The sequence below is a fragment of the Triticum dicoccoides genome, chromosome 5B (genome assembly GCF_002162155.2).
Source record: "Triticum dicoccoides isolate Atlit2015 ecotype Zavitan chromosome 5B, WEW_v2.0, whole genome shotgun sequence".
Lineage (NCBI taxonomy): Eukaryota > Viridiplantae > Streptophyta > Magnoliopsida > Poales > Poaceae > Triticum > Triticum dicoccoides.
In genome coordinates, this window is record NC_041389.1 from 239,216,681 (window position 1) to 239,239,463 (window position 22,783).

General features: G+C 45.0%; 2 protein-coding genes and 1 non-coding gene across 3 annotated transcripts; 2 read left to right on the forward strand and 1 right to left on the reverse strand.

The window, feature by feature from the left end:
• The first annotated feature begins 6,628 nt into the window (after positions 1 to 6,628).
• LOC119308208 (serine/threonine-protein kinase STY46-like) lies at positions 6,629 to 15,239 on the forward strand. The gene is made up of 15 exons (XM_037584329.1): positions 6,629 to 7,090; positions 7,834 to 7,948; positions 8,539 to 8,615; positions 11,398 to 11,470; positions 11,763 to 11,873; positions 12,533 to 12,583; positions 12,700 to 12,836; positions 12,921 to 13,028; positions 13,188 to 13,261; positions 13,500 to 13,675; positions 13,890 to 13,985; positions 14,279 to 14,359; positions 14,463 to 14,513; positions 14,597 to 14,737; positions 14,845 to 15,239. Exons 1-15 carry the CDS (start codon positions 6,855 to 6,857, stop codon positions 14,899 to 14,901), a joined length of 1,584 nt encoding a protein of 527 aa, XP_037440226.1. The 5' UTR covers positions 6,629 to 6,854; the 3' UTR covers positions 14,902 to 15,239.
• A 250-nt stretch (positions 15,240 to 15,489) lies between these two features.
• On the reverse strand, positions 15,490 to 19,475 carry LOC119308209 (cytochrome b-c1 complex subunit 6-like). Its single transcript, XM_037584330.1, has 4 exons — positions 19,320 to 19,475; positions 17,700 to 17,784; positions 15,859 to 15,948; positions 15,490 to 15,782 (listed from the first exon to the last, which is right to left on the reverse strand). Coding segments are annotated over exons 1-4 (210 nt in total). The 5' UTR covers positions 19,322 to 19,475; the 3' UTR covers positions 15,490 to 15,749.
• Positions 19,476 to 21,707: 2,232 nt separating this feature from the next.
• Positions 21,708 to 21,811, forward strand: LOC119313200. Its single transcript, XR_005151581.1, has one exon. It is a non-coding gene; the product is annotated as a U6 spliceosomal RNA (small nuclear RNA).
• The last annotated feature ends 972 nt before the right edge of the window (positions 21,812 to 22,783 follow it).

A 22,783-nucleotide genomic window follows, 5' to 3' on the forward strand; every position in this document is an offset into this window, starting at 1 on the left:
GAGATTAGGATTTGTCACTCCGATTATCGGAGAGGTATCTTTGGGCCCTCTCGGTAATGCACATCACTATAAGCTTTGCAAGCAATGTGGCTAATGAGTTAGTTGCAGGATGATGCATTACGTAACGAGTAAAGAGACTTGTCGGTAACGAGATTGAACTAGGTATTGAGATACCGACGATCGAATCTCGGGCAAGTAACATACCGATGACAAAGGGAACAACGTATGTTGTTATGCGGTTTGACCGATAAAGATCTTCGTAGAATATGTGGGAGCCAATATGAGCATCTAGGTTCCGCTATTGGTTATTGACCGGAGATGTGTCTCGGTCATGTCTACATTGTTCTCGAACCCGTAGGGTCCGCACGCTTAAAGTTCGATGACGGTTATATTATGAGTTTATGTGTTTTGATGTATTGAAGATAGTTCGAAGTCCTGGATGAGGTCGGGGACATGACGAGGAGTCTCAAAATGGTCGAGACATAAAGATCGATATATTGGACGACTATATTCAGACATCGGAAAGGTTCCGAGTGATTCGGGTATTTTTTGGAATACCGGAGAGTTACGGGAATTCGCCGGGGAGTATATGGGCCTTATTGGGCTTTAGGGGAAAGAGAGAGGAGAGGTTGGGCGCCCCCCCAAGGCCTAGTCTGAATTGGACTAGGGGGAGGGGCTGCGCCCCCTCCTTCCTTCTCTTCTCTCTCCCTTTCCTTGACTCCTACTCCTACTACTTGGAAGGGGGGAATCCTACTCCCGGTGGGAGTAGGACTCCTCCTAGGGCACGCCATAGAGAGGGCCGGCCCTCCCCCTCCTCCACTCCTTTATATACAGAGATGGGGGCACCCCTTGGAGACACAACAATTGATCTCTTGATCTCTTAGCCGTGTGCGGTGCCCCCCTCCATCATAGTCCTCCTCGATAACATTGTAGCAGTGCTTAGGCGAAGCCCTGCGATGGTAGAACATCAAGATCGTCACCACGCCGTCGTGCTGACGGAACTCTCCCTCGACACTCGGCTGGATCAGAGTTCGAGGGACGTCATCGAGCTGAACGTGTGCTAGAACTCGGAGGTGTCGTAGTTTCGGTGCTTGATCGGTCGGGCCGTAAAGACGTACGACTATATCAACCGCGTTGTTCTAACGCTTCCGCTTTCGGTCTACAAGGGTACGTGGACACACTCTCCCCTCTCATTGCTATGCATCACCATGATCTTGCGTGTGCGTAGGATTTTTTTGAAATTACTACGTTCCCCAATAGTAGAGGTATAAACTCATGCAATATGATATAAACCCCATCTTTTTATCCTCGATGGCAACAATACAATACGTGCCTTGCTACCCCTATTGTCACTGGGTAAGGACACCGCAAGATTGAACCCAAAGCTAAGCACTTCTCACATTGCAATAAAGATCAATCTAGTAGGCCAAACCAAACTGATAATTCGAAGAGACTTGCAAAGATAACTCAATCATACATAAAAGAATTCAGAGGAGATTCAAATATTTCTCATAGATAAACTTGATCATAAACCCACAATTCATCGGATCTCGACAAACACACCGCAAAAAGAGTTACATCGAATAGATCTCCAAGAAGATCGAGGAGAACATGGTATTGAGATCTAAAAAGAGAGAGGAAGCCATCTAGCTAATAACTATGGACCCGAAGATCTGTGTAAACTACTCACAACTCATCAGAGGGGCTATGGTGTTGATGTAGAAGCCCTCCGTGGTTGATTCCCCCTCTGGCGGAGCACCGGAGAAGGCTCCAAGATGGGATCTCGCGGATACAGAAGGTTACAGCGGTGGAAATTGTTTTTCGTTGGCTACCTAGATGTTTTCGGGGTACGTGGGTATATATAGGAGGAAGAAGTAGGTCGGTGGCCGCCCGAGGGGGCCACGAGATAGGGGGCGTGCCCTGTAGGGGTGGGCGCGCCCTCCACCCTTGTGGCCGCCTCGGCTGCTTCTTGGCTTGCACTCCAAGTCCTCTGGATCACGTTCGTTCCAAAAATCATGTTCCCGAAGGTTTCATTCCGTTTGGACTCTGTTTGATATTCCTTTTCTTCGAAATACTGAAATAGGCAAAAAAATAGCAATACGGGCTGGGCCTCTGGTTAGTAGGTTAGTCTCAAAAATGATATAAATGTGTAAAATAAAGCTCATAATCATCCAAAACGGGTAATATAATAGCATGGAACAATAAAAATTATAGATACATTGGAGACGTATCACCAAACACATGTGACTATGTCACGGGGATGCCGGAACATATCAACAAGAAAGAAGAACAAAACCAGTAACAAGGAGATTGGTATAGTGATCATGTTTATGACTCAAGAGGATATTGATACGTCTCAGGTTTTGTAAAGTATCACAAAGCAAAGGGAATAGCACCTGATAATCAAAGGTTCACTCGAATGTCATTCGTGTCACTACTACGGGAATGCCTAGCAGTGTCGGGTGGGAAAAGGCTAGTGGTGGCGGGCAAGACTCCCAGGGGCGCCCACCACCGATCTCCCGCCACAACTATTATGGCATTAGTGGCAGGTGGGCGCCCGCCACTATTAGAGCCTATCCAGTGGCGGGCGACCCTAATTGCCCGCCATTGGTATATGTTATTAGTTGTAGTGGGTGGTACATGTCACCCGCCACAACTATCTCTTCAGCGTCCAGCCATTCCAGCCCCTGATATACACATCACAGGATACAAATAACCACAATACAACATACAACTAACGTAAGCGATCATAGACATTACATTTAACATATCAATAATCTAAACTTCATACAAATAGATGTACACATTAGTGTATAACAACTCATGTTGCGTCATTAGTACGTACAGATACATATAAGACCTCATGATAACAACAATACCATAATGACAATGAGCTGGATAAAGATAATCAAATTCTTTACTCGTTCACTTGTCCACTCAGTCTTGCATACTTCATAGTTGATTTTCTCTTCACGGACGTAATTGACATAATGATTCTCAACTTTTGTGCAGACGTAGTTGGCATAATGACACCCAGCTTATTTTTTAGTCTTATATCCTTTGTAGCAGCTATTTTTGTAACCGTCCACTTGCTCCTTGCATATCTCCCATGAATCATAAAGGACAACGCTACACCTACGGACAATTTTCATGGGAGTCTAGTTACGGGATGAGCTGTCAACATGTGAAAGGAAATCAAAGGGAGAGGGGGACACAACAGGGAGTCAGGGGGTAGATGATTTATGGGGAAATGAGTTCGTAGGCAAATTCCGGAGCAGCCATCCGTAAGTCTAGCATTTTTGAATCATAAATTCCAGGATTCTTCCCGATGTACACCACATACCAGTTCCACTTCATCTACGTAAATAAAAAAACAACAAGTCGATTTCATAGTTATCCAATCACATAGAGAAAAGTCACATCATAATGTTCATAGCACCATAGACGATGCAAATCACCACGTTGCACAGTTCATTAGTAGTTCAAAGCAAAAGTGTAGAGCTCCATCATAGCAACTTAGAAATTAAGTTCACACGCATCGATCATATAGATCACATGAAAGCAGTGCACTAGTTGTTCAACTCCATCCATCATGAGCTACCCTCACTTTCTGTCATCTTCGTGATCTCCTCTTGGGTGGTCCTCGCAGCTTCGACGGCTGCTCGCGCACTCTCCGCGGCTGCTCTTGCGCTCGCAGCGGCTACTCTTGCACTTTGCAGCGGCTGCTCTAGCGCTCTTGGAATATGCCTAAGCGCTCTCGAAATATGACTGAGCGCTCTTGATTGTTGCCTGAGCGCTCTCGAAATATGACCGAGCACGATCTCGGTGTACTGAGCAACCCTCATGATGATGTCTACGGCTGTAGGAGTCCTAACGAGGTGTTGTGGCTTCTTCATCTAAATTGCATTAAACAATTTGACATTTAGATATAACATTTATAAAAAAACAGCATGACCTTTGATAGAAATTGGACATATTGAGTGCCAGAAATTAAGCGAAACGGAACTTAATCCACGCTTCGCAAAAGCATTGGCACTCACTATGAATACACCTGCATCATGAAAAAACTAATGTACCATATGCTTATCCACATGTAATACATTTTGTCTAGCACACACATTCAATTTTAAGACATTCACTTATGAATATTTGTACATCATACAACAAATTTTAGCTACACCAATAAAATGTTGTACTAGATTTTTATTCATATGTTGTACATTTTAACTACACTAATAAAATGTTGTATGAATATTTCTACCCATATGAAGCCCATACTACAAATTCGACAAAGTGTGCTTATCGGGCCGGAGTCGGAGAACGCGCTGGATGAGGCGGAGGTCGATGGCGGAGACGTCGGCGGACGTCGAGTTCGACGGAGACGATGATGACATTGGATGCGAATGAAGGCACGGGTGACGGTCACGGGGAAGTAGTTTGAGGTAGCGTTGCACGACGACACGGACGAACTTCGAGGCGGGGACAGATGACGCAGGCGACGGGGAAGATTGGCTCCTTGACGCCATTCAAGACGATGGACGGCGACCTCGCCGGTGGCAACAAATGACGCCACGACGCTGGCGGCAGTGAGAAAGGAGGGAGAAAGAGTTTGCGTTTGGAATGAGCTCCAACTGCCGCACTTGGGGTAGGTAAGGTCGTGTGTAACAGTGGTAGGCACACGAGTTACCCGCCACCCCAGTATAAGCGTGGGAGGCGGCAACATGACCAAATATAGCTGTCACGAGCGACTTCCAGAACTTGCCACCCCCTATCTGAAAATATTTGAAAACGTTTGGCGCGTGGGTGCCCAAATATTGTTGTGGCGGGTCCAAAAGGCCGCCCGCCACTGATGAGGAAGTGAACTGTGGCGGGCAACCATCGGCGCCCGCCACAATAGCTTGCCAGCCGGGCACAAATTAGAAAACGCAAAACTATGGCGGGTTATCTTGGTCGGCCTCCACAGATACTTGGGTAGCGCTGGCGGGCAGGATTTGGCGCTTGCCACTGCTTGTTTGCAAAATTAGAAGTGGTGGGTTCCCTACACCACCCGCCACCCATTAGGGTTCACCTATAAGCCCTTTCCTAGTAATATGTATTCATAGGGATCGATATGGATGTCCACGGTTCTGCTATCGGTCATTGAACGAAGGGGTTTCGTTCATGTCTATGATTTACCGAACCTACAGGGTCACAAGCTTAAGGTAATCATGATCTACTAAGTGTTAGTAGGACGAGAGCGACGAGGATTTGTTTATGAAATAGTTTCGTTAATATCCAAAATAGTTTTGAGAGGAACCAAAAGCGTTTCAGGTCACCGGAAGGGTTTCAGAGTTTATAGGGCAATATCGGGTATTACCGCTAAATAATATATAGGTGGAAAATGTTTCTGGAGATGTTAAATTAATAATAAAAGGCTTTCTCCTTTACACGTGCTAAGCGTCGAGGATGGTATTCTACTTGACACTTCTCTCGTGTGCATGCACAGATATTATCGGAGCCTCACGGATGATGAGGAGGAATGCAAGTGCCAAAGAATGCACACGCCATCCGCGAGGGAAGTGTGGAAGCGAAGACGGAAGAAGACGAAGTTGCTGAACCTACATCGACCAAACATCCGGGCCAAGGCAGGACATCCGACGCCTGTGCAACTAAGAAGGAGTTGCACCAACGGATGACCGAAGCGCATTAGCGACCGGACATCCGGCGCTACACGGTCGGCCGGACATCCGGGCCCCTGCCGGAAATCCGGCGAGAGGTCACTCGAAGGCACCCGAAGATTGGCCATTGCTTGGCCGGACATCCGACACCTCACGAGAGGCAGGACATCCAACGCCTGCCTGCGCGCAATGTCGGGCCAGAGGCCCATGTATCTCCCTCTCACTTACCTCTTCATGGACTAGCGTATAAATAGACCCCCTCCCTCCTCATTTCTACGGTTAGCTAGGGTTAGAATTACACTTGAGCTTAGCTCATGTATCTCCCCTTGCGGGACTCCTCTTGAGAGAGAGAGACACTCCATCGGAGTTCAAGACCTCCATTGAAGAAGATCCTTAGGTATTCAAGACCCATCTCTCCATGAGATTTGAATGAACTACCTTTGTATCTTTATTTCCCTTGTTGTTCTTGGATCATAATGCATCCCATGTATTGCTTGTGATTTGAGGAATACTTGGTGTGAATCTTGTCCAATAGAGTGTTTCCCCTTATGATATCACGTTTCTCTCTCGTGTCCCTCCTCGATTCCACCTTCAAATCATGAACATCGGGCCACCTAGGATTTTGCCGTACATCAAATATTCAATGCGATCAGATTGAATGCTAGTTCAAAAAGGTGTTCTGGTGTTTGTGTGCCCTGTTTTGGGGCCACTGTTGAAGATATCTTTTAATACTCTAAAAGTTAATTTTTGTGTCATTAATTTTGCTTCAACTATATTTTCTATTTTTAGAATTGTATTTCAATTATTATTTTAGTACCATGTTATAGGGCAGCTGTCGGAGACGTGGAAACAATGCACCACACATGGCAAGCCGCCCCTGGAAGCGTGGGGTGTGGCATTTCGTCGTCACGGAAAAGACCATTTTATCCCTGGTATGGCATCGAATTTACTTCCACACACCTTGCGCCTACGTCACTCGAGCCATCATCGTCTTCCTCTTCTTTCTTCCCCTCCCCCACTCCTATCCTTCTCCCTTAAGTGCTCCAACTACCCAGTAGTGCCCACCAACCCGCGAACCTTCTAGAACACGCCGTCGGTTGAGCGAGACGGAACCCTAGGCGAGCGTCGGAGCTTGGAGGGGACGGACGATGCGCGCCCGGTGACCCTCTCGGGCGGCGGCGGAGGGTTTGCGGGGGGATGGCAGTGGCGGCTGAGGGTGGGAGCGTGGAGGAGGGCGTGGGGGAGAGCTCTTCTCCTCCGCGTGAGGCGCCGCCCGCGCCCGCAGTGTCGGGCGGGAGCGGCGGAGGCGGGGGAGCCCCCCGCGACATCTGCACCCAGGTGTTCGAGCGGCTCGTCGCCGACGGCAACGAGGAGGTGGCAGGCCCCGACTTCCGCGTCCAGCTCGAGGCCCATTTCGCGCGGCTTCCATTCAGGTGATCGGTTAGCTCTGCCAATGTCTCTGTGCTCGGGACCGCGTTTCAGATTGTTTTGGGCTTCTCCATTAGGTCTCGCGATGGTTAATGACTAGTATCGTGCCAGCATATAAAAACTGTTGCCGCGGTGACATTCGAGCTACCTTCCAGTGTTCACTGGTGTTTCATTCGCTAGGAGTGGTGTTGTGTTTGACTTGGCTACGGAATTGAACCGTCAGTATTTTCGCTGGGGAATTCGATTTGTTTAGATTCTATCTACAGTTATGTCGAGTAGGGTAATCAGCAGGCTTACTGTGCTCACTCGATTTTGAACTGGTATCTTCTGGGCTTAAGCTAAGCTTCGATTTAAATCAAGTGAATATTACTGGATTCAGACCATTATCTTCCAGAAAGGAGTTCTTGTTCTGGACGCTTGCCCTTTACTCTTTCTTTTTTCCAAGAAACTGAGCTTGCCCTTTACTTCGTTGCTGGCTTGTTATGCTTCTGGTTATCTGGTATTTTATGTTCGTATAGAATGAATGAATTATTGGTTAGATTCTTGTATTATTCTCGTATTCGCCATTTGCAAATCCTCTTCTCTGTGGGAATTGTTCCCTTTTTTATACAACCTCATATCTGGAAATGAAGCTGTTGCAGTCATTATTTTGGATTCAGTATTCCTGGGCCGGTTAGTTATTCCTTCTTTGTCTTTTGTACACTCATAGGGCTAATATTGGTTCATCTTTGTTTTTCTCATTCTGTAGCTATCAACTTGATATCAATGTCGACAAATCAGCAGATGTCTTGGTCCATCAGAAGGTCTTGGCGGAAGCAAAGGATCCTCTGAGGCGCCCTGCTTTCCGTGTCCGTTTTTTGAGGGTAAAGCTCTTATGTTAGTTGGATTTTTGACAAGCAGCTAATTAGTGCTATGTGACAACTGTACCTTCCTTTATTGGCTAGTGGATGGTTGTTGGATTCTAGCTAGTAGTTACATATGATGCTTCTGCAGAAACACTCCCTCGGTGTTATTATTTGGCTAATTTTAGTTAGAAAGAAATGGTGATACTGGCCTTATGTCCGGCGTGCCCCTGACAGTAGAAATTCTGTATCAAATGAATATTGGTACATAAGCGACTTAAGCTGTCATGGCATAATACATGACAGTTGATTATCTTGTGGTGAAAATTGTCATAGGACAGGTGATTTGTGAAGCTTGATACATGCTATATTGTTTATGTGAATCATGTTTGTTTGGCTACTACAGTGCCCTAATTGGGTGTGCATATAATTATTTGATATCTCATGATTTAGATGGAATGGTTGTTGACAGAGAAGGTTCCTTAGCTTCTATATTTCTACTCATTTCTCTCTCTCTTATACATGTTTGTCCCAAGCATTAATGATTGTTTACCTTTAGTACCATCAATATAAATTGAAGTTGTGGAATTTACTCTCAACTTTGGTTAAAGGTTGAAGACATGGATTCAGCATATGGCTCTGATGCATCTGATGAAGGGGCTGATGATGGTGATGATCTCTCTGTAAGGTACTCATGCACTGTTATCTGATGCTTCATGTTTTGAGGAGCCCCAAGCTGAATGTAACATGTGTTTCATTGCTATTTCTCATTTGTCATAACTGATAAAAAGATATCTTCTGTTGTCTTCACTAAGGCTGTGGTTCTTTGCACTGTTTGTAGATCTTAGGATAGCTTTACATTCATTAGGCCCATTAGGCCCATTACGTCAACACTACACCCCACCTGGACATGCAGCTTGTCCCCGAGCTGCAGCCTAACCAACTTATAAGCATGACTCGACGCAACACAAACCTAACACCTAAAAACAAGCCTTTTACATCTCGGCTTGTTTTATTATTCTCAACCTAAAATGGACCGAGACGCTTTATTTTGGACCCTTTAACAAAAAGTGGACACCATCCGCACGTCGGACGTGCACGTGTACAGCCACCTGGATCCCATGGACACCACCTGGACCAAAGGAGTGCATGTGTATGGCCACCTGGAAGTGGTTGCAAGAGCGACCAGCAGAGGCGCCCTCGTGGCGGTCGGCGGCGGAAAGCAGTGGTGCTACGCGGTGCGCTCCTGTCGGTGACACCCTGCCTTCTCCCCGCCGGACGGCTGTTGGTCTGCACCGCACAGGAAAGAGTGGAGGGCTTGCGATTGAGAATGACGAGGAGGGGTGCGCCCCCCCAACCGCCGAAGTCGCAGACTTTGAGGTTGCTGCCCGCGGGGAAAACAACATGCCAGCCGCCCGTGGGGGAAACCGCATGCCCAAGATCCCCGACGCAGCGGACGAGATCGAGGTCCTTTGCGCAGCGAAGGGCAACTTGGAGGAGTGGCAGCTGTAGATCACGCATCTCCCGCACACGCCGACGCGCTAGGAGGCCGCTCGCAGCAGCCTGCAGCCTCACCGCCGCCGACACGTGGCGGGTAGCGATGACGGCGACGGCAGGGACTTGATCTGCTGGATGTGGACGCCTTGGGATGGTGGCAGCGCTGATGGGAACGAGGTCGTCGCACTCCCGTCGTAGGGCATCCCATACTGGGCGGCGGAGCTGACCGGCGGTGGCCGCTGCAGCTGCAGCGGCTGCTGCGCTGTCACGCCGGGCGCTGCGGAGGCCGCCAGGAGCGGCGGCTGCCACTGCAGCCAGGGCTGGGCGGTGGTGGCGATGGATGGCAGCTGCAGCGGCCTGGCGAGCGCGGCGAAGGCCGCCTGGTGCGGCGGCTGCCACGGCAGCCACGGCGGCGCGGGGGCGGCGATGGGCGGCGCAACCGGGTGCGTCCCGTAGGACCCGGCCAAGAACTGGTGGATCTCTTGGACCGCCTGGGTTAGGTCCCGTAGCACCCCGGACACCTCCTCCCAGGTGAGGACGGCGGGGGCGGGCGCGACAGAGGATCCCGGCGCGGGCAGGAGCGGGGCGACGGTCGTGGTGGTCGCCGGAAGCGACAAGGTGACCGGCAGCGGAAGAGACGGGCTTGGCGGCGGTGAAGACATGATCGAACCAAAGCTAGCTGATACCAAATTGTTATGGCGCTGCTAGAAGGAGGGCGCGAGAGGGCTGGCCGGGGGCCTTTTTGCCCACGGCCGGGCAAGAGGGAAGGGATTTCCTTCTTAATTCTTGCTTGATTAGATTGATACATCTCCTCTCTTTATATAAAGAGGTTTACTTGACTCCCAAGCAAGGCTTACTTGATCCCTAAGCAAGCGACCCTTATCTCTAATTAACCCTAAGACTAATGGGTCCATTAGGCCCATTACGTACTCTAACACTATTAGGACAATTGGTGAAATAGCCTACAGTTGAGTTAGGATGATGTACATCAAGAACCAGAAAATCAGCTGGACGTGAAGAAAAAATACAGGGAACATACAAATACATGTATATAATAAAATGTTACTGTGGTTTCTGTAAGTGGGTGCAAATTGCACTCTTGCATCTGTTAGTTCCAATAAAACACATCATTTTACTTCTTTTGCATGCAAAAGGAGCTTTATAAATATACATTCTTTACAAAAAAAGGGTGTAGAAACAAATAAAAAAACTCTGATACGACATTAAGTTTGTGTGCTCATGGTCTTCCTACCACGTAATTGCATAGCCTTCCTTATATGTTTGCATCATAAGGCTTGTAATTTGCAACCCTTGATGTATTTCCTCTGTTTCTGACTAGGCACGTCTGATCTTTTTTTCTCTAAATCCTTCACACCATACAGCCCTGAGATGAACTTCCTCAAACTAGCCCTATTAAACATACGCCTTCCCCAAGTTTACCAGCTTGTTTTACACGCTTCAGATATTACAGCTGTGTGTAAGGATCTGATCACATTCTACCAAAGAAAATGTTTGCCTACATATGTCTGTGTTGATCAAAACTGAAAAGTGCCAAGTATTTGGAGAAGGGAGGATGAAAGGAGTACTAATGCATCCACACTATAGCTGTCCGACTTTCTGTTGTACAGTTGAACTATACAGAGTAAATGCTTAGGCGTTTCTGTAGACAAGCAATAATGGTGTCAGAACAGGAATCAGTGGGGGGGCCAACCTCTCTAAATTCTTCCAAATTTGATGTACTTTGATGCAAATAACACAAAATGGCAATTGTTCCAGAATTAATGGCTGACCCTCAAGTTGGATGTGATGCCATTACTTTACATAAGTGCAAAATAATGAAAATTTGAACTCATGCATTTGCACCTGCATAAACACTACTTGATGCCCATGTGCACAAATGTGCGCCTTCTTCCAGATAAATCTGTTTATTGCTAGAATTTTACGAATATACTTCTCTTGGCTCTATTTAACAGGCAGGACACACCGTACACACACATTCATGAGATAGTTTTCTCCACAATTGACAAGCCAAAGCTCCTTAGTCAGGTCAGCAATCTTTGATGCCTTTCAACTTGAAGTCATAATACGTTTTTAACTTCCCTGCCTTGCAGTATTTTTCACCAATGCTGTACAAAGCATCAATTTTTTCACGCTTGCTGTTTTTAAGTCTAATTTGACATGCCTGCTTACTTGGTATTTGTACTTGTACTCTAGGAATCTTAGTAAAGGACAACATTTCTGCGTTTAACCATGTATTTGACTATACATGCTAATAATTTTTTTGGAAGACTTTATCCTTTTAACCCCAGTATCTATTCTAACTACACTGTTCTGCCAGCTGTCTGCCTTGCTATCAGACATTGGGCTGAACATCAGGGAAGCACATGTTTTCTCTACCGTAGATGGCTATTCTCTTGATGTTTTTGTTGTTGATGGTTGGCCCATTGAGGTAATCTTAGGTTCTTGTCATCATATCATGTCATTTATTGAATGCAAAGTTTTTTAACTGATGTATTAGAGCGTTTCTGCTGGCCTATTTATTTTTACAAAATAAATGATGATTCTTACATTTTGATATTGCTGCAAGAATCAAATGGATGTGGTGATAGTCCACCTTGAGATGAAGTTAACACTGCTACGTGTAAAAACGTAGAGTCTTGACTTGAGCAAGGGTATAGCCAATACAAGTGCACAGTTTAAGCTGATATCATACAGCTTATATTTGAAGAGTTAATTGTACCGACAAGTAATCTAGTATCAGAAGTTATGTAAGCTTCTTTTTGAAGCACTAACCAGAATGAAATACACAGCTTTTCAAGTCACATCCTGAAGCAGTAGGCCTGAATATGCCACATCCCACTTGTATTTCCAACAACAATTTTATTGAGGCCTGCCTTGGCATTCTGATGGAAACAACATGACAATGATGCCACGCTGTTGCATCCCTCCCTCACTCATGGTGCAATGACCAATGATAATACATTATACATGTCTATTAACACTACAGGGCCTATGCCAATAAATTAGCTAAGGTGTTGTGATTCTATTTATATGCGGATTACATTTTTATTCACTCAAATGATGGCAACTTTGCAATGGTATGATCAGGATACTGATGGTTTACATAAGGCACTTGAAGCATCTGTTTTAAGGAATGAGGTAGATTCTCAATCATTCAAAAATAGATAGAAGTTTGCATGCAGATGATTCTGATTATGTTTCTGCTAGTTAGATGCATGAAGCAATATAATCAACCCGTTCCTTCCGCGTGACAGGGTTCATGGTCTGGTTCATCTCACTCCTCAGCTGCGGAAAGAACACTGCCATTCCAGGTAAAAGGTGGGGAATGGGAAATTGACAAGCGGCTTCTGAAGATGGGAGAGATGATTGCTTCTGGTTCTTGTGGAGACTTGTGAGTGAATTGTATACTATCGAGTTACTGAGGCTCTTTATTCAGTACTGCTTTCTTCTTAAGATGTCTTATGCTTATGTGAAGGTTCCATGGGACTTACTTTGGCGAGGATGTTGCTGTTAAAGTTCTAAAAGCCGAGCATTTGAATAATAATGTTTGGAACGAGTTTACACAAGAAGTATATATTCTAAGGTATTGACATTTTACATTTTAGGAGCATATGTAATTTGGTTGGAGAAGTTTAAATATCTTCTTATATGTAGGAATGAGCACATCACTGCTCTCAGTTAAGCATACATGAATTGTGTTGTCCCTTGCAAGTACCAAAACTAAATCACTTCACCCTTTCAGGGAAGTTCATCATACCAATGTTGTGCGATTCATTGGTGCATGCACAAAACCACCAAAATTTTGCATAATTACAGGTGAGCTTTATGCAGCATCCTCTGGATCTGATATTGAGCCTTATTAAGAATTGCTTGTTAGAGAGAAAATTAGATCTGGAAATGTTTTACACATAGCTTATGATCTTATAATGTTGGCCAAATATAGCTGTAAGATCCAAGAAATTATGCTTGCTAGATGAGGAGGAGGATGTATCTTTTTTTTGTCTTTGCTTAACTGGTGTGTTTGTTACTCAACAGTTATCTTTATTTCATACAGAATACATGTCTGGAGGAAGTCTGTATGATTATGTGCACAAGCAGCGTAATGTCGTTGATCTCCCAACTCTGCTGAAGTTTGCATGTGATATATGCCGAGGGATGTGTTACTTGCATCAGAGGGGCATTATCCACAGAGACTTAAAGACAGCAAACCTTCTAATGGACAAAGATCATGTACGTGGCATATAACTTTTTAATTTGTCATGAATATAGAGAGAAAACAATAGCACAAAACAAAGACAAGCAGTGAATGTGGAGGATACTGTCGGTGCACATTGTGTTTATCTAGGTGCTCCTATCTGTCGTCAGAGCTTTGGGTCATGCATTGCATGTTGTATTTTTACCAAGACTATTCTAACTGATGATTGTTTGTGCTGTCCTTTTCTAGGTTGTTAAAGTAGCAGATTTTGGTGTAGCTCGGTTCCAGGATCAAGGTGGTATCATGACAGCTGAAACTGGAACATACAGATGGATGGCGCCTGAGGTATGATCATCTACTCAAACCAAACTAAGTTACAAACTATGTTCAAAATGAGTCTGTGATTTCGTTTTTTTCAAGTCCTGACTAGAATTGATAGTATAGACTGCTGATATCAAACACATCATGCCTCTGAAATCACTAATTCGGATTAGTTTATTGTGTCAGTGATCTGAGTATTAATTCAATTGTCTACGGCCTATCATATTTACATTGTTATCTTCACACTCACAACTACTAAAGGGTTGAAAACAAGAAACTCTGCTCTATACTAACGTGCTTTTCTGCTCCATGTATAGGTTATAAATCATCAACCCTATGATAACAAAGCAGATGTATTTAGTTTCGCTATTGTGCTTTGGGAACTCCTGACGTCCAAGGTATGCAATTTACACGACTGGTTAGAGTTCTTACCAAACACAAATAGTTGATTAATCATTGCAGTTGTTAAGGTTGTTGATTTTTTTTTTCTTTGGTTTCCAGATCCCATATGATACCATGACACCTCTGCAAGCAGCTGTAGGTGTTAGGCAGGTAGGTAGTATTGTAGATTTTGTACGTAATATGCTCATTGTGTGAGATGTGCTCAGTATCCGAACACTTGACTGTCATACTAGGGGCTGCGCCCAGTGCTGCCAGAAAAGACACATCCCAAGCTATTAGACTTGCTGCAGAGATGTTGGGAAACCATCCCATCAAATCGGCCTGCTTTCTCAGATATATTAACTGAACTAGAGGGTCTTCTGGCAGAAGTTCAGGTACGTTCAGAATCACTCTTGCCTGTATTTAGAGAAAGATACCCCTTACCAGATATAAAAACAGGAATTAAAGAGCCGTAACAGTAGATTGTTCTCTACTTCTACAGGTTACTTCAGGTGAAACGAGCAAACAACCGAAGGATATCTCGGCCTCGACAGACTGACCCTCTGCACATACCTGACATACTAGGATCCGGAACACTGATGTTGAGGAATGTAGCATATCATTTTTGGTTTTGGTTTACCTTTTGTTATGTACAATTTGAACAGTCATCTTGGGGCCTAATGTTTTTTTCAGGCTGTGTTTCACTGTTACTACAAAGAGAATCGAATTATCTGTTGAGTATACTGGTCATAGCTTTGGTATGTAAACATGTGCCCTAGAATTTACTGCTTTGGCCATCTCTTGTTGCGAAGGATGTTTATATCTCGTGTATCATGTACACCAAGTTGTCTTTTATGGTTTATACAGCCAAATGGCGGGAATCATGGTTCTATCTTGTCAGATGTGCAGTGCTATTGAGTTCCATGGGATGTACGCCAAAGAGGATTTAAAACATGTCAATCAGTTATCTGACAAAAAAAAGTGCATATCTCAGGTTCCTGAATCTGCAAAAATTATTGAAGATGGAATCATGGTTCTATCTTGTCAGATGTGCACTGCTATCGAGTTCCATGGGATGTACGCCAAAGAGGATTTAAAACATGGCAATCAGTTATCTGACTAAAAAAAGTGCATATCTCAAGGTTCCTTAATCTGCAAAAATTATTGAAGATGGATTGAAGTAAAGCAGAAATGCTTTCATCTGTCCAAGTATAACAGAACAGAATGAACATTACACAAGCAAAATAAAAGTAATTGTTCCCACTGCCAAAATAATTGTGTTTGCTTGTTTTGACAAGTTTTAGCAACAGATAGAACAAAGCTCCTTGTTACAGGGTCAGCACAATCAGAAATCAGGACAGTGGATCGATTTATTGGGGTCTGGGGCAATCAGCGCCATCCCATCCATCATTTGAGCTTCTCAAAGAGCTTTGGTGCTACCTGCAAACACATGTTCAAAGTATTAACACTCCACGAACACTAGTTTGGAACTAGTCGATGTACAGGTTGTACTTACACATTTGTCAACGCATGACCAGTAGTCAAAGAATTGCCCGGTGCAGTGCTTCTGCCCAGTTTCATCGTTCTCGACTCTCTTCACACATCTCTGCAGAGTAAGCATGCAAGCTTGACACGTAAATCACGTGTTCCCTCAGACAGAATGGAACATAAATTGACAAGACTAGGTTGAGCATAAATGGAACATAAATAACAGTCCACCTGATCCATATATGTTATCATGCAACCAACGTTTACGAGTCGATGAGTCGTTCGAAGGTTGAGACTCATAGACTAATCGTGACTAGTCTAGACTACTGCTGGACTAGTCGACATGGTACTGTAGTTCACAACTTGCATTAATCAATTACTAAAACCTAGTATTAATATGTAATATATACTATAGAAAGTGCATTGGAGCGTCAATTTGTCCTGCAGATTAGTCAAGTAAGCATATTTCCATGTTGGATCCTTGCTCCTAGTTGGCTTCTTGCAGGATCCTTCGATGGATCATATTGCTCATTGGTCTGAGCTGCAGCTGCTGAATACAGTACTTGAGATATTTCCGGCATAGGCATTGCACTTTAGACCTAAGGATCTTGAAACTGAAGCAAACAAAACGAAATAAAGAAGAGGGCAGGGGGTAAAAATCGAATCAAAGAAGGGAAGAAGAGAAGGGAGAAATTACTTTGCTAGTATGCTTGCTTGCTTACTGCAACCTGAGGGACGAGCGGATCCAGTAGCCAGAAGGCAGCAGAGGGAGACCGTAGGGCAGATCTAGGGAGAGCAGAAGCAATGGAGGGAAAGGGCCAGAGCAGAGGAGTGCAGATCCATGAAGAGCATAAGCAATGGAGGGAAAGGGGCAGGGTGGCTGGCTCACTTATCCCCTCCCAATCCCTAAAAAATAAAGAAATTGAGTCGAACGACTCAAGGTGCACGACTAGTCTAGACTAGTCTACGACTAGTCCTTCGACTCCTCGACTCGGCGAACTAGTCTACACGAGATTTCTAGTCGACACACAGAATGCGACTCATAGACTAGTCTAGCGACTAGTCTCGACTAGTCCCTCGACTCGTAATCAATGCATGCAACTAAAGCAGAATCTATGTACCAGTCATCCATGCCATATGGTACAGAATGCTGCCACCTCATCCAGTAACTAACTAGTGTGCTAGAGGGCTAGGCACAAAGCTGAGGTGGGCATCCAGTAAATTCCAACAAGATACTAAATGTAACAGTAATAATCGCCAGTTTCTAGTAGAAACGAAACTATTAAGTGTGCACAATGGAAGTGTTTATAGCAAAACAAAACCTATATCAACAAGATACTAAATGTAACAGTAATAATCGCCAGTTTCTAGTAGAAACGAAACTATTAAGTGTGCACAATGGAAGTGTTTATAGCAAAACAAAACCTATATCTAGGTGCTTGCATTAGACGAGGTGATTCGCTCTTACATAGGCACTTGCATTAGGCGAGGTGATTCACTCTTACATGGGTGCTTGATAATGCGGCTATATTCTAAGCACTCGTCTAAAAGAATTTTGCCATCCTGCAGGCCATTAGGGCCATATATTCAAAAGCAATTTGTACTAAATATAGCCATGTGCAACATCTTTCTGAAAGTTAGTCCATGAGTGAATTTTGTTAGAGCCTATAGCCATGTGCAACATCTTTCTGAAAGTTAGTCCATGAGTGAATTTTGTTTGGCTCTAACATCCTAAATAGATCAGCTTACTAGAGGTCCTAGCTTGTTTAGCAAGCAATTTACAAGAAATGACTAGCTACCACTTATTTTTCTGATTGACTGATTCACTGTAATAGTTTGTCTTGTGGTTATGAGAAATGTGGCACTCACCTCATAGTCATACAGTGATTTTACACACTGCGGCTTGCAGCGTTCCTCAAGGTAATTCTTTGGGTCAATAGGTTCATTGTCCGCCCTGTCATGAAACAAAACATGTTTACAAAACCCAAACGCTGGAAGGTAAACTTTGCTGTTATCAAGCATTACAAGAATAATGGAAGCAATGATCTTTCTTGTACAGAGAATTATTTAAGATTGAATTATTGACTGAACACAGATAGAACAGTAACGACCAATCATTGCAAGATTATTGAAATTTGAAGATAAGTAGGCAGCAACTTGTTTAAAAGTTCTCCAGAAGATTGCTTTCCCTTTTCCCTCAAATAAAACAAAGAGATCAAGCATTTCTCCATTCATACATTGGGAGTTAAATCAAGTATTAATAGCTGCAACATGTTCCCACCATGGTCAGACAGGTTGACCCCCCTGAGATTCAGAACACATGCATTATTTGCATCACACCCACTTGGGTTTAATAAATGTTCCATTTGGCGTTCAGTTATTTGCATAAAGTTAATGCTTGCAGAAAAGTGTTGATTATAAATAAGTATATGAACAATCTACTATACAAGCAAATCTTTGCTTGTTGTCATCGCAAGCAAGTACATAATGCAGATTTCAATTTGCAGTCAATATAATAAATGTACAAGGCAAATATATAGGAGGTATGAAACAAGCATAATGTAAGTACATGTCAATCACACTCAAGGATAGATAATTTAGCGTTCCATCACAACATAAACTAAAAACGAATGAAGAATATAGCTATTAAATAAGTAAAAAACGATGCTCGTGAAGCACAGTTTTCTGCGATCGTGACAGCAGCATCACCGATTGGTTGCGCGGATGTGGTCACAACAGGCAGTCAAAACCTTATTATAGCAGTTAGAGTAGTGGTTTAATATATGTATGTCCACATTTACATCGATCAAAAATAATTAGACATTCAGAGATGTCAAATGCCAATGAAATGTAACCAGGGTGGAGCATTTTATTGTGTGGATTAAAGCAAATTATTTGCATGACAATGCTCAAACAAAATATCCTACTTCCACCGTGATTAATGGTCAGGACAAACCTCACTTCGCCTACGGATTTGAAGCCATTGCATCAGAACCCAAGACCAAATACATGTGTTACTTTAGAAGCATACTCCTAGGATCCCAACTAATGAAATGTATAATGAAAACAACTATAGCAGGGAAAAACATTTAATTTGTGTTATTGCCTAGATAAACGCAGCGATTCATCAAGTTTCCAATCGGGTGATGAGATCATCACTATTTCGTCCAAGGTGGGGAAAAAAATCGGCTGGCTCAAATTGCGGGATTTAAGTCGCACTGTGTTCCAAAAATACAAATGTGCGCTCTTGCCTTCAAATATAACTGATTCGCCATGCTTCTTATGCCCCGTTAGATTACAAATTCGTTTCGGACACAAAAATCAGGTATAAATACGCGAATTGCGTTACATACTTCAACGCTGATAGTGAGAAAGATCTAAAACTGCGCCCAACATATGCACAAGATCAAGAAACGATCGAAGTTCATAGACAGAACGAGCGGTAAAAAGAACTTTCGAGAAAAAGAGAGCGAGAGAGAAAAAACATACATGGCAGCTGCAAGATCTCTAGCGAAATTCTTACGGCGTCCTGCACCGGAGAATGTCAAAGACCGGATCCAAGTGATGGGAGACTAGGGTTCCGTTCGGGTGGATGCGGAGAAGAGGAGGAATGGAGGGGAAGAGAGACGGGAAGGGACAGCTCGACCTATGGGCTCTTTTTTAGCGGAACCTATGGACTTTGTTCCGCTTCCGGCCCAGACCTGGCACGCCAACTACACGGGCCGTGCCGGACCGGCACACGTGCCGTGCTCCCTGGCCCAGGCACTCCTTGGTCGTGTTTATTTAGGCAATGTTTATTTCAAGGCGATCAAGGTGCGACTAGGGTTTCAAACCTTCTAAAAACTTACTGCAATGCTTCCAGTCAGAGAATCAACCACGCAAAATCGTCCATATTTTTTTAGCAAGGGGTGCCCACAAGCTCCATGAGATAGCATCAAGCAAAACTTGAATGTTCAGAATGAATCTCTAAGTGATCGATACTTGGGTATATGCCTACAGATGTTGGACAGTCCAAGATGGGCACGTTCAAATACCTGCGTGACAGAGTTTGGGAAAAAGTCAGAGGTTGGATGGAGAAACTGTTATCTGCAGCAGGGAAGGAAGTGCTAATAAAATCAGTAGCACAAGCTATACCGGTTTACTCTATGGCATGTTTCAGATTACCCCGAGGTTTGTGTGATAACATCAACACTATCATCCGCCAATTTTGGTTGGGTAGTAAGAGGGGAAAGAGAAAGCCTGCTTGGGTCTCGCGGGATGTTATGACAAAGCCGAAATACCTGGGAGGAATGGGCTTCAGAGACATCGAGATCTTTAACTTATCTTTGCTGGCTCGGCAAGCGTGGAGGTTGCTCGAGGACCCACTATCTCTTAGTGCAAGATTGCTTAAAGCGGCCTACTATCCAAATACGTCTTTCATGGATGCAGAGTTGGGTAGCAATCCTTCACAGATTTGGCGTTCGATATTGGATGGAAGAGATGTTGAAGCAGGGAGTCATCAGGAGAATAGGGAATGGGGCAACCACAAATATATGGAATACAAACTGGCTTCCCAGGATTGGGCCGATGCGGCCGATCACCTCGTTAACAAATAACCCGCCTGCTATGGTGGCAGAACTTATTGACAACACCACTGCTACCTGGTGAGAAGATGTTATTCGGGCAAATTTTCTGCCTTTTGATGCTGATACAATCCTTTCTCTGCCCCTTTGCACGAGGGCAGTTGAGGATTTCTGGGCTTGGATCGGAGAACACAGTGGCAGATTCACGGTCAAGTCAGCCTATCACTTAGTGCAGAACAAAAAGGTGCATAGGGAGAACTGGATGGAAGAGAATGCAGGTGCATCTGACCTTCGAGATAACAACATGGCATGGACTGAATCATGGCATACAAAGGTGCCATCTAAACTGAAGGTTTTTCTTTGGCGCTTAGCAAGGCACTCGATGCCTACAATGGATCTCCTCCACCACCGAAATATGTCCACAACAAGAACTTGTGCCCTGTGCGGGCAAGACGATTCTTGGAGACATGCCCTCCTTGAATGTACAAACTCAAGATGCATCTGGGCACTTTCTGACCAATCTCTGGTAGAACATATAAGCATGAATGAGGAGACCAACGCGAGGAAGTGGCTTTTTAATCTGCATGATGCACTGAGCCAGGTGGAGTACACTGTTTTAGTGGTGACTATATGGGCCATATGGCGTGCAAGACGCAAAGCAATTTATGAGGACGTTTTTCAGAGCCCTCAATCCACAAACCAGTTCATCAAGTCTTACCTGAGGGATCTTAAAATTATAGCGAAGCCAGGGAATGAGAGGAGGCAGCAAGCTACCGATCGGCCAACTCGTTGGATCCCTCCTCTGAGTGGATGCAGCAAGATAAATGTGGATGCCGCTGTTACACGAGGTAGAGGGGTGGCGGCTGCTATATGCCGCGACCACAATGGTTGCTTTCAGGGTGCATCAGCGATATTGATCAAGGGTCTGAGCGACCCTCCAACATTGGAATCTCTTGCGATAAGGGAAGGGCTTGCACTAGCCGATGATCTCAATGTGCAACACGTTCACCTTGCTTCTGATTGTAAGGTTGTAGTTGATGATCTCAAGCGAAGGAACCCAACTAGCTATGGTGCTATTCTACATGAAATCATGGAGCACAGTGTCTCTTTTGCAGTTTGTAAGATTGGACATGAATTTAGGAGCTTGAATTTCGAAGCTCACAATCTAGCGAAGCATGTTTTGAAGCTAGGGGTGGGTCGCCATGTTTGGTTAGGACCCCGGCAATCTATCCATTATCTCTGTAAACACTGATGCAATTTAAATAAAGCATCACGAGATTGTCTCAAAAAAAATTAGGCAATAACACAAAAAAATTTGCCCTTCGGGGATATCCGATATAATTGAAATGATACAGAGAAGATTAGCATGGCCCCTGCGTAAGAATGACACGTACAAATCGAGTAATGGTCCACATTTTTGTGCACACCTCCATTCCAAAGCCAACCAGAGAAACCGTGGAGAGGCGGCTGGGGTCAAGGCTGGGTCACATGAAGATTAACGTGGATGGAGCCTTTGCTCGTAATGGCACGTAAGAAGCGGCACTGCTTTCTGTAGGAACGAAGCAGGAGAGTACATGGGGACATCGGCAATTGTTGTTAGTAACATCAAAGATGCACCGAGCCTAGAAGCGCTGGCATGTCGGGAGGGTGTAGCATTATCTGAAGATCTTCATCTGAAGAATCGGCTTGGCCACCTTCAGGGCTAGGGACACCTGCTCCCGGGTCTCCTTGTTCTCCCGCTCGGCACGGATGGATTGGGCGAAGAATACCTCCCATGCTCCGACAAGTGCTTCCCGTCACTGGGCCATAGCCGCCCTCTCGCCTGCCAGGTTGGCCTCGAAACGGTCAACTGCCCGGCACATCGAACGGAAAAATCTGTTGGAGGGTGTACCGGCGCAAACAGCTCCCGCCAGATGAAGTACCGGCCCTAGGGCCCAGTTTGAACTGCCAGCATGAGGCAGTTCCGGATGATCTCCTCCACTACGGAGGTGGCCGCATGGTGTGCGATGCTATATGGCCGACTGTCGCGCTCTCCCGTAGAGGGAGCGACATTTGGAAGGCTCCCTGCCAGAGCTACTAGGATGCAAAGACCGTTGCTTAAGGTACTGCTGGAAATAGCCCTGGGCCCTCCGCATACCCAATGACGGGGGAGGGGGGCAGGGTTTGTGCGTCTAGACCAATGGCTCCCTCCCGGGCATTCTCGGGAGAGGCAGTAGGATCTCCCATAGACCAAACAACGGGGGCCTCCGAGGCCTGGACACTAGGGTTATTGACACGCGTAAACCCAATAACAGGGGACTCCGGGATCGGAAGGTCCTCCACGGGACTCTCCTTCGGGTCCTCCCGGACGTCTCGACCGACATCCACGTCCATTCCAACATCGCCGTCGAG